General features: G+C 33.8%; 1 protein-coding gene across 1 annotated transcript in view; it reads left to right on the forward strand.

Annotated features, from left to right (window-relative positions):
• Nucleotides 1-10,113: 10,113 nt before the first annotated feature.
• LOC136040785 (uncharacterized) overlaps nt 10,114-12,981 on the forward strand; it is a 57,491-nt gene continuing 54,623 nt past the window's right edge. Inside the window, exon 1 of the mRNA XM_065725113.1 lies at nt 10,114-10,294. Coding sequence (XP_065581185.1) covers nt 10,163-10,294 — 132 coding nt within the window. The 5' untranslated portion in view covers nt 10,114-10,162. The remainder of the gene's footprint in view (nt 10,295-12,981) is intronic.

Here is a 12,981-nt window from a genome sequence, read left to right on the forward strand (position 1 = left end):
CCAGATGCCCCTTTGGGTTATGTGAGGGCCATCTCTATAAGACGTTCATCGATCAGTCTTCAGTGATTTTCGGTCGTCTGCTTGTTTCAGAAGCCATAAGAGGTCGCCTCCAGACTTAACACGCCATCTCTTCCTAGGTCTTCCATGATTGTGTGTGTGGTGGAGCCTTCCGTCAAGAACGAAGTTGTCAAGCACGATTTCTTCATTTCATGTATATGACTCAACGACTTTAGTTGCTTTGCTCGCACTTATTGAACTATTATGGTTTCTTGCTTCAGTTACTTTCGCGAATCTTTACTTGAGACTCCGTGAATAATACTTATTTCTTTTGTAAAGTGGAAAACACTTGTGTGTCAACAGCCAAGATTTTGTGTTCATCTTCATCCTTTGGTTTCAACGTTTCGAAGGTGAATACGGTAACAGGAATAATTACCGAATCAAAGAGTCGTATTTTCAGTTCTATCAAGAGGTGCTTGTTTTCAAGTGATCAACTATTTAAAGCCCGTACTTCTAAGGTGATTCTTTTATTGTCGTTAGAACAATTGTTGTCTAATGATAGTAGGCTCCCTGAACCTGATCATCAGTAAAGTTTGTACTGTCACTTACTATGATATGAACAGGAGATGAGTTTAGATCTTTAGTGGTGTGTATAGCTTTTGTTTTCTTTGGGTTTATGATGAAGCTATTGGCTGTAGCCTATTCTAGTTCAAAGGTTTAGGCCTGTAGACTGGACTTGGTTTCTGGTTTCTTGTGGAGGTCGCTGACTTTTCCAGCTTAATTGATGTTCACGCCGTTAATGTTCAGTATGGCATCCAAAAAGTGTTACAGGGAGAGTGTCCAACTTTGCAGTTGCTGCACAACCAATTTTGTGGCAGGCTCTTCAATTTAGCCTGCTTGGTCTGAACATGGCCATGTGCATTGTTGTATATAATTTTGATTATATGCAGTGTATATATTGAAAGCCAGCTTGAAATCAATAAATCATTCTAGGATTTCTTTCCTGCACTCAAGGTACCTTCCTGTGAGTTCTCATACTACAATAATCTGGTCGGCTGCAGAATGTTCACTGCAAAAACAAACCTGATAGTCCCGGATAGTATGATCTGTTATGGCACCGTCCCTGGGAAGGCGCCTTCTGCCGCCTGGACCCTCAGCTTTTTTTAACTATTTTAGTCTCTGATTAAGGCGAACAAAACAATTTCAGTGGTCATTGTTTCAAATAGGGCGCTCTCTTTAACTGATTGTTTGGCAGCTCTATCTGCTGACTCATTTCCACCAATTTCATTGTCTGATTTTCTTTTTCTTTTTTTGTGATTTTTTTTTTTTTTTTTTTTTTTTGATATACAATTGTCAAGGAATATAATTCTCTTGGCTGACACATAGCAAACACAATAGAACAAAACAATATTAAGAAACGTTAAAAATTACGAAACGAGGGAATTGGATGGCTTGTATGAAGTACTAGTACTCGATCTGCCTGTCCCCAGGAATTTAAGGCCTATAGGCTGGCTGGTACCAATACGGTTCTTCCTAATTGGTCACGCACTCTTCTGCACTTGATATTGGTAAACTGATTCAAACAATGCCATTAGTAGCTCAAAAAGTAAATAGTTGATTCAACTTGTTAGCAACGTAGCATAATCATAGCTTTGCCTACATTTTGGTTTAGTTTGCAATTAACGCTTAAGCGAATCCTTGCCAGTGAAACAGGTAAACTGAAATTTCTCTAACAGCTAGAAAGTGGCTTTAATTGATATAGTGGCTTATATTGGCTGATCTTAATTGACAGATAATAAGGATCCTTTATTTTTGGGCGTTGAAGCGAACAAGGCAAATATCACTAATGAGGCCTAAGGAGAACACCATTATATTTCCCTTATTTATAGTAGTTTTGAAGCAATTTCTATTTACAGACGTGAACTTTTCAAATTATCTTTTGAAGAAAGGAGAGTCAATAAGAATGCTAAGAGGAGGCAGGTATTACTATAGACTTTTCTAATCACCTTATAATGATTGAGAAATTCGGGATGTATTAACCGTAATTTGTGAATAAGCTTCTTAAAATGTAGCTGCCTTACTGTAGCTGATCCTGTTGCACCATTTATGGCGGGGCTCAACTAGAGTTTTAGATTTGTGTATTGTAATTAAGATCAAAAGTTTAAGGTAAATTGGTGAATCGGTAAAATTGGTAACATAAACTTTAGCGCTAGTAGAAATATAAGTCTGTACTCTTGCTGATAACCATGGGGTTTGCGTGCATACTAAGTTTTTTCTTCCACTTCGGATATCATAGGCAGCACAATAGGACTGTCTAAGCAAAGAGCGACATGGGCACAATGATCTTTTTTTGTTTGTTAGAGAAAGGTATGCATGTTTAAACTTTACTTTCCAAGAAGACGAAGGGTATTCAGGTTAGCCTTTCAGAGAATTTTGTGGGTAGTTTTGAATTAAATCGAAACACACTATGCATATAAGGATTGTCAAAAGTGTGTAACACAGGAGTAACTGAGTATATTAATTTAGACAATTCAGGAAATGATAATGTGATCAAAAAGACAATATTGGCATGCTACCAATACTACTACAACCACCACCACTACTACTACCAGACTATTTCATTTACAGTATTGAGGGGAAATTCGAACTAAATAAAAAAAAAACGCTATGCGCATACAAATTGTCAAAATAGTGTATCTCAAGAATTGAGTTGGATCTTCCAGAGAAGGTTAGGCTAAGGCCTGTAAGTTAGACAATTCTTTCATTGCTTACACACGGTATATACTATTGAGAAAAATATGCAGGTTTGAACATTATCTTAGGAAGCGCAATGGATTTGGAAACAGTAAATCAGAGCGTAAATTTAGAATGTTGTTTCATTTATAAAAAATCTATTGCATCAGTGTTGCCACTTGAGCCCTAGAAAACTCGTATTTTTTTTAGGTAAAATAGAAATAGTAGTAATAAGCGTCACCCTGTAGAAATGTACTGGACTGATAAAGAGAACATTTTCAAAATGTTCTGCTTATCTCTCTTTAACTCTTTCCTTATAAATAATTATGGTTCTGTTCATATTGCTACCATACTACCGTGATAAGCAAAAAAATGAAAACCAGCGATAGTATTAACAGTCTTTTATTGAACATTACAATTTTCATAGCTGACATAAATTAACAGACAAAACTAATCAATTAACTTCACTGACACACAAAAGAAAACGGATGCTAATAGGACTTTCCTAATTTTATTGATTGGTACTTAACGAATGCTAGAATAAAGAAATCTATGTGAAAAAACACAACATATAGTAAATAAAGAGCGTAAATTTGGAACAATATTGTATTTTGCTTCTTTAATTGCATTGGGCTCATTATTTGAAAACAGCAAATAACTATTCCTTATGAACAAAGTGAAGGCAACAAAATAGACACGGCGGAACAATGGCTTTCAGCAAACATTAAATCAGAGCGTGAATTTAGAATGATATTCCATTTATAAGAAAATTATAAATAATTTCGAATCCCCCAGGCATATCGGATAATTAGAAAAATGTTACCTTTTAATTGCCTTTCTTATTTATAGACGTGCCAGCCTTCGTCTGTTTCTCATTAAAATTATCCAGAAAAAGTATCCAAAAAAGATTTAATTTCTTCGTCACTGAGTAATTAAATCCAGTACTTTTACAAAACGTATAAGTTTGCTCTATTGCGTAACACTGAAATCACTATTCAAAATATAATCCTTTTTCAACACTGGTCTTAACTGGACGAAGTCTGAATGAACACTGGGTGAACTGGATTAAGGCGAACAAAACAATTTCAGTGGTCACTGTTTCAAATAGGGTGCTCTCTTTTTAGTTTATATAAATTTACTTTAACGTTATAAGAAAGGCTTAGAATCGCTTTTGAGTCTTCAATGGGAAAGTGAACGCAAAATAGATATTTGTGTTAATAGGAATTTCGCATGTGTATTAAAAAGGCATAAAAAATTTAAGTTTTCTGATGAAGGACTTTGACAATAAAGGCATCAAACTGTCTTAGACAATTAAAATATCTTAGAATGGCTTTTGAGTCCTTCTTTAAATGTCGCCCTGCAGCAATGTACTGAGCTGATAAGAGAAAAAATACAAAAAAAGTTTTGTTTCCCCTTTTGTATGTAGGAAAAAAATATAAATTTGCATTAACTTTATAAAAGAAAGCTTAGAATGGCTTTTGATTTTTCATCGGGAGAGTCAAAGCAAAATAGATATTTTTGTTAATAGCAATTTTGCATATATAATAAAAAGGTAAAAAAATATTTATGTTCTCTGATGAAAGACTTTGATAATAAAGGTATCAAACTGTCTTAGACAATTAAAATATCTTAGAATGGCTTTTGAGTCCTTCTTTAAATGTCACCCTGCAGCAATGTACTGGGCTGATAAAGAGAAAAAAGACAAAAAAAGTTTTTTTTTATTTCTCATGTAGGAAAAAAATAAAAAACTGCTTTTACTTAAGAAAAAAAAAACTTAGAATCACTCTTGATTCTTCATCGGGAGAGTGAAAACAAAATGGATATTTTTGTTAATATCAATTTTGCATATATGATAAAAAGGTACAAAATATTTAAGTTCTCTGATGAAAGACTTTGATAATAAAGGTATCAAACTGTCTTAGACAATTAAAATATCTTAGAATGGCTTTTGAGTCCTTCTTTAAATGTCCCCCTGCAGCAATGTACTGGGCTGATAAAGAGAAAAAACTCAAAAAGTCTTGTTTTTCTATTTTTATGTAGGAAAAAAAAATATAAATTTGCTTTAACTTTATAAAAGAAAGCTTAGAATGGCTTTTGATTTTTCATCGGGAGAGTGAAAGCAAAATGGATACTTTTGTTAATAGCAATTTTGCATATATGATAAAAAGATACAAAAATATTTAAGTTCTCTGATGAAAGACTTTGATAATAAAGGTATCAAACTGTCTCAGACAATTAAATTATCTTAGAATGGCTTTTGAGTCCTTCTTTAAATGTCACCCTGCAGCAATGTACTGGGCTGATAAAGACAAAAAAGTTTTTTTTATTTTTCATGTAGGAAAAAATTAAAAATAAAAAACTGCTTTTACTTAAGAAAAAAAAAAAAAGTTTTGTTTTTCCTTTTGTATGTAGGGAAAAAAATATAAATTTACATTAACTTTACAAAAGAAAGCTTAGAATGGCTTTTGATTCTTCATCGGGAGAGTGAAAGCAAAATAGATATTTTTGTTAATATCAATTTTGCATATATGATAAAAAGGTATAAAAATATTTAAGTTCTCTGATGAAAGACTTTGATAATAAAGGTATCAAACTGTCTTAAAAAAAAAGGTAAAGGATACGGCATTAGACTTTACAGTCCGTACCGGCGGTGCTGATCTCCGTTTCTTGGCCCTTCAGCCAGGAAGTGCAATGGGGGGTTGGGGGCCAGCCATCCTGTGCTTTCGCACACCCTTCCTGTTTACCTTCCCCAGATTTCTCCAGGTACCCATTTAGAGCTGGGTCGACTCTGGCTAAGCTTACAGAGTCACGCCACTGACCCCCGTCTCAAACTGAAGAATTGGGTACACTGGGATTCGAACCCGCGTCCTCTCAGACAAGGGATCCCGAATCCAGCGCACCAACCTAAAATATCTTAGAATGGCTTTTGAGTCCTTCTTTAAATGTCGCCCTGCAGCAATGTACTGGGCTGATAAAGAGAAAAAACACAAAAAGAGTTTTGTTTTTCATTTTTCATGTACGAAAATAATAAAAGTTTGCTTTAACTTTAGAAAAAAAAAGCTTAGAATGACTTTTGATTTTTATCAGGAGAGTGAAAGCAAAATGGATATTTTTGTTAATAGCAATTTTGCAAATATGATAAAAAGGTACAAAGATATTTAAGTGCTCTGATGAAAGGCTTTGAAAATAAAGCTATTAAACTGTCCTTAGACAATCAAAATATCTTAGATGAATTTGAGTCTTCCTGGAAATGTCACCCTGCAGCAACGTACCCCCCCCCCCCCAAGTTGTATTTGGGTGAAACTTTCAAGTTTAAGGGAATTTTAGGAAACGGAGGAATTTCGATTAAACAAAAAAATTGCATCCATGCAGGTTTTTCAAAAGAGCATTAAAGCAATATCATAGGTAGAACCACTCTCTAATTACTAGCAATATAATGGAAACTTTTACAGGAGCTAATTCGATTCAAAATGAAAAAGTCTAGTGCCCTTAGTAAGAGTAAAATGAGATTGAAGGGGAAGCAGCAAAATGCTGTTTGTGTCAGAATTAAAAACTGTAGAAAACGTTCCTCAAGCATATACATATCAACCCAAATTATGGATTCTTACAGAAAAAACTAAAAAGATATAAAACATTTTTTTCCATTAAAAAAGACTCTGTCATTAAAAAACGAACAGAGATTGATTTAAAAAACTTTTCCCACGAAACGAGTTTTTCATAGAAAAGTAAAGAGATCTATTCTGCCAAAAGTGAGCAGAAATAAAGTCAAATAATCTTCCAAGCATAAAACTACCCCAAACCACTATCAATTTATTTTCCAAACGATTCATTTTCCAGCCCATTTATTTTCCAGATGCATCCAGTCAGAATTTTGAGACAGCCATTTTATCCAGCATAGTAGAACGGTCTAGCAACTATGTCTTTAGGGGTATTCGGGATATCAACCCCCTCCCACAATTATGTAATTGGTCCATTATGCTTGAAACTAAATCAAAAGGCATTGTGTTTATGGTTGCTAATAAGACACATCAGCAATATATCGAGAACAACTGCGATATTAAGTTAAAACTTGTGGGGCTACTGCTATTTCTACTTCTGCTCTTACAATTTAAATAAATTAAAAAAGGGCAAGTGTATCCAAGTTCTCACAGAGCATAGAAAGAACCTTTTGGGATTGATATTAAGTTTTATTTTTTAGATCAACTTCAGGAGTTATAAAATTAAAGAAATGCTGTTTGTGTCAGGATTAAATTTGTAGGAAAAGTTTCTCAAGCATACATATATCAATCCAAACTATGGATTTTTGTAGAAAAAACTAAAAAGATATAAATTTTTTTCCATGAAAAAGACTATTTCAATAAATATAAACAGAAATTGATTAAAAAAACTTTTTCCACAACACAAGTATTCCAGAGAAAAGTAAAGAGCTCTATTTAGCCAAAAACGAGCAGAAATAACTGAATAAATGAAACTCAAAACGAACAGAAACTGTATCTACGTTGTATGGGCAACGTGAGGTGTTGCGGAAATGTTTGTTTGGCTTCGCCGAGCAAAGTGTTGTGAGAGCAACACTTTGGTTTTGTTTCCTCGCTTCGATTAAACGCTGAAGTTATTCATCTGTAAGGATCTTAAAATAAACAAGTCCCCTACATGCCTTACTACTGGAACCAAATCGGTCTTACCATCAAATACACGGGAACAAATAATAGGTACACCAACTAGCGAAAAATCCGAACTCCTCATTGCCGAAGATGGCTATGAGCTAACAGCCGACTGTTGCTTAAAACTCCTCTACATGTCTTACAATTGGTATTGGCCTATTTTTGGTTTCAGTGTGTACCTTACTACTCAAGTTTTCAACCCCTTTAAACTTTCAAACTCGTACATCTCATGAACGAATTTTTCTACCAAAAAATGGATGACATATACTTCAAGCTCATCAGCTCATCAAGAGCTATCGACTGCCGTCAAAAAAAAAAATCTATCTGTCTTTATTCAAAAGTTGACTTTTTTACCGTAGGCCAAGTTTCTAACGTCATCACTTAGAAAGAAGCAAAGGATAAACTCTATTTTCTTTAGCAATGAGAGACCTTTTAAAGTTTAAGAGGCACATCTGATATAATTTCTCTACTACAATCCCAAGTGCGAAAAATCGTATGATAAACTCAGCTGAAATCACGAACAGAAATGGGTAGAAACAATAGATAACAGCACTTTCAGACCCGTGGGAAAATGCCACTTTTTTGTTTCTTTAAATTTTTCTATTTATCACTCAAAGAAGATATATTGGCTATGAGGCCAGGTAACTGCCGCATATATTTAACACTGATAGATTTTAGTCCATCTTCAATTTGAAACTGGTGCCTACCTGCTTGCCTGCTAGAACGGAGCTTTCCACTCGAAAGCAGAAACATGGTTTGATGAAACAAAAGCTTGACTGCATAACTTCATTTAGTTCTCTCTGACAGAGGCTATAAAACTCCACTTCACTTCACACACTGTAGGCTCTGGCTCAAGGACAAGCAAAAACCATCCTTTTTGGCCACAGGCAATCCTTTTTGGCCCCAGGCAATCCTTTTTGGCCCCAGGCAAGAGTTCTACGAAGCTTTCCAACATGCAAAGTCATATTCATCAATCCGGCCTAAGGTCCACACATTCCGTAAAAACAGCAGAGGTTAGACCTTTGCCACTTTTTAGAAATAAGCTGAAATTGGGGTGCAAGGAATAAAAAACACGACAAAACCAAAGTGTTTCTCTCGGTACACAATTGCAATAAGCAGCCGTGTCAAACTTAAAACGAGCAGAAATTAACATGAGTAGGGCTGATAAGCCGCATACCTTCTCAAGACCAAAACAATAATTTGTGCTTTACTGAAAACAAAATCCATTTTAAATGTTTTCACTTTTTTTTACTTTCATAAATAAAAAATTATCAATAGGTGAAGGAATAGGCCTGTGAAAATGAAAGCAAAGGGAAAACAACTTAAATTCCGAGTGAATGATTGGTACCCCGTTTTAGTTCAATATTATTTAAGTGATTTATGTTTTAATACATATATTTATTGCGGAGAAATTAAGAATTTTTTCTTTTTGTTGGTTTATTTATGTATGAAATTGTTGATGTTGTATGTCTAAATTTACTTTGGCTTCGTTAGATTTTGTTCATATTTTGTCCTTGGATTTGCTTCGTTTTGATTTTATTCTTATTCTGTCCCTGATTTATGTATATTTGGCGTTCTGATTTGATTTTTATTGGTTTTGTCGATATTTGCCTCGTACTATTGTTTTTTTTCTTTATATATATATATATATATATATATATATATATATATATATATATATATATATATATATATATATATATATATATATATATATATATATATATTCTGCTCCGTCCTTTTCAATTTTTTTAGACGGGTTTTCAATAAATAAACAAATAAATAAATATTACTGCATGTTAATTAAATGGAAAATACATGGTTATTTGTTTTTATTATTTTTTTCAATAAAGTGCAAAATATATTCTCACCTTGAAAAGGTATAGGGGTTATCAGCCCTACTAATATTAATTTCTGCTCGTTTTGAGTTTGACTCGGCTATTTATTGTAATTTCTGTTCGTTTTGGATTTCATTTTTTATTGATAGTGATTTGTGATAGTTTTACGCTTGGAAGATCATTTGACTTTATATTTGCTCATTTTTGGCTAAATAAAACTCTTTACTTTTTTTGAAAAACTTATTTGTGGAAAGGTTTTTTAAACTGATAGAAATAAAGATCACGTTTGCCGAAAAGAAAGCTAAGAAGAGCAAATGAAATTACAGTATTTCAAATGAAATCTTTGAATCCTTATTCATTCTAAGAGGAATATTGAAATAGTATAAAAAAGGAAGTGCATTTCTGATTATATAGTAAATACATTGCTTAGTTTTGCATTACAATTGTGCTATACAAATATATCATTTATAAATGTCACGCTTCACGTTCTATCAACTTAACCTACTAAAATATAGCTAGACCTATACCTTGGGCTATATTTGATAGAGCAAAGTTCTTTTGTAAATAGGTAATATTATGTGTCTTTCAAAAGTAATGGAAATAAAGTGTGAGATAAGAAAACCAGCGCTTTTAAGAAATAATATTTATGAAATAAAAAATATCATTTGTTCCCAGAAAACAGATTAAATTCTCACTTTGAACAAAAATCGTAGTATCTAAGGTATTCATGGAGTCTCAGGAACAGGAAAGTCTATAATTGTCCCTTCTAAGCAATAATCTTGATCCGACACTCTTCTATTCTGCTTATTTCGCTTTTATGCCTTTAACTATTCCATTTATTTTTTCTTTTCATTAGATGGCATTTGCTTAGATTTTAAAGTAAGAAAAGAAGAATTGAGATTTTGTTTAGAAAAGTTGATTCAAAAGATAGAAATGGATCAACTCTGTTTAAAATGGAATAATTACCATTCTAGTATGACTTATGTCATAAATCAACTATTAAATGAAAATGTGTTTGTTGATGTGACCTTATCGTGCGAAAACACTGAGATCAAAGCACACAAAGTGAGTGGATTCTAGGCTATGCTCTCATTAAAAAGGTTATATTTTGGCTGTACTGAAGCCTTTATTGACATGTAAAAACTGTTATGAATTTGCTTTCTGTGAATTTTTGATAAGTACAAAAGCTTTTGGGCTTGGGGAATAAATCTGTAAGGAGTGGAGACTGTAGGCCTAAGGAAAGTTCCAAATCAGGGTTAGGCCTAAACCAAGGAGACAGAAATCAGATTTGGTTAAAAAAAAATGCAGTTAATACAGAGTTTGTTTTCATAGCACTAGATTAGGGGCTGTTGAGAAGGAAACATGTTAGGCTATGAAAACAATTCAAATTTATTATATACAGAATAATTATAATTAATATATTTGACTACAGTTGCACTACACTTTACCCCCCTAATGTGAAAATATATAGCCCAATTTATATTTCCCATGTGTTTTTGTATTTTCTTGATTTTTTAAAAGTGGACTTAAGTTGTGAGTAGCCTAGTTGATTAAGTTAGCCTACCTTTTGATAGCATGACATGGCAAAATACATGAGAAATATGTAAGTTAGGTGGTAAAATTCTAGTTAATTGACTTCTTGTTATCTCAGAAAAGGTTTAGGTTAGGAAAATGAAACTTTCAGGGATGGGTCTACAGGCTAAAGTATGTCCCAGGAATGTATTTTAAAGTACTTACCTCCACTCCTTCTCCCTCTAGAGGGCCCTGAAATTTGCCTAAATGACAGGTCTATATCTATTGAAATTTTGACAAAACAACATTTTACCCTAATTTTCAGTTCCTAGTTGCTTTTTCTCTGCCTTTAGCTCTGAAAATACAATTCCTGTCATTTGAGTAGAATTTTGAGCCATATCAATGTTTTCTTTTCAAAATTTAGGAAATGTATTTGCATATCTTTAAAACCATATAAAATGGAATTGAGCAAAGTTATGAAGCAGAAAACAATTTTGTTGTACTTCAATTAAGCAAAAGATCTATTTTGCAAGGTTTCACTTTTATAACAAACATATTTTTAAAGGTCATCAAAGGTCAGGGCCCTCTAGAGGGAGAAGGATTGGAGGTAGTTGCTTCACAATACCTTCCTGGGACATACTTTAGTCTGTAGATTCATTCCTGAAAGTTTTATTTTCCTAACCTAAACCCTTTCTGAGATAGAAAGAAGTCAATTAACTAGAATTTTACCAATTTTCCCTTTTTTTTCCATTACTTAGATAGAAAGAAAACAACCACATCATTCAATGCCTTTTTTATGCTCTTTCAGAATGTAATAAACGCTTTAGGAACAAATTCCATTTTGAGCCCTAAAAAGTAATGTGTTACATTGTCCATAGATTTTAGGTTACAGAATGATTTAAGGTTCAAAAATTAGTAGGAAACTTACAAACATTATTCAATGCTTTTTATGGCACTTGGTATTAACCAAGTGAAATATAGCAATTGCAAATTCTGTTGGTCTGTCTGTTGGTCCTGGTTTTGGTACTTTAGTCACTTCCAAGTAAGCTAGGACAATGAAATTTGGCAGGCACATCAGGGATCAGACCAGATTAAATTAGAAATTATCATTTTCCCGATTTGATCATTTGGGGGGAGGGGAGTTGGGGGGTCCTGTTAATTTGGAAAAAATAGAAAAAATGAAGTATTTTAACTTGCAAATGGTTGATCAGATCTTAATGAAATTTGATTTTTGGAAGGATATTGTGTCTCAGAGCTGTTATTTTAAATCCCGATCGGATCTCGTGACATTGGGGTTGGGGGGTTGGGAGGGGAAAACCTAAAATCTTGGAAAAAACTTAGAGTGGAGGGATCAGGATGAAACTTGGTGGGAAAAATAAGCACAAGTCCTAGATACATGATTGACATAACCAGAATGGATCTGCTCTCTTTGGGGTAGTTGAGGCGGGGGGGGGGGTGGTGGTTAATTCTGAAAAAGTAGAAAAAATGAGGTGTTTTTAACTTAGGAACAGGTGATCAGATCATAATGAAATTCGATATTTAGATGGATATCATGTCTCAAAGCTCTTATTTTAAATCCTGACCGGATCTGGGGAGTTTGGGGGGAACCTAAAATCATGGAAAACGCTTAGATTAGAGGGATCAGGATGAAACTTGGTGGGAAAAATAAGCAGACGTCTTATGTACATGATTGACATATTTGGAATGGATCCACTCTATTGGGGGGTAGGGGAGGCTTAATTCTGAAAAATTAGAAAAAATGATGTATTTTTAACTTATGAAGGAGTGATCAGATCTTCATGAAACTTCATATTTAGAAGGACCTCGTAACTCAGATCTCTTATTTTAAATCTCAACTGGATCCAGCATCATTGGGGGGGGGGGACAGTTGAGGGGACCAGAAATCTTAGAAAATACTTAAAACAGAGATCAGGATGAAATTGGATGGGAAGAATAAAAACCTGTCTAAGATACGTGACTGACATAATGGGACCGGATCTGCTCTCTTTGGTAGAGTTGGGGGGTGGGTAATTTGGAAAAATGAGGCATTTGTAACTTATGAACGGGTGACCAGATCTTAACGAAATTTGATATTTAGAAGGATCTTGTGCTTTAAAGCTCTAATTTTAAATTCCAACCAGATCCTGTGACATTGGGGGCAGTTGGAGGGGGAAACCGGAATTCTTGGAAAATGTGAAAATTGGGATATTTTTATCTTACAAATAGGTGATTGGATCTTA

The sequence above is a fragment of the Artemia franciscana genome, chromosome 21 (genome assembly GCF_032884065.1).
Source record: "Artemia franciscana chromosome 21, ASM3288406v1, whole genome shotgun sequence".
NCBI lineage: Eukaryota > Metazoa > Arthropoda > Branchiopoda > Anostraca > Artemiidae > Artemia > Artemia franciscana.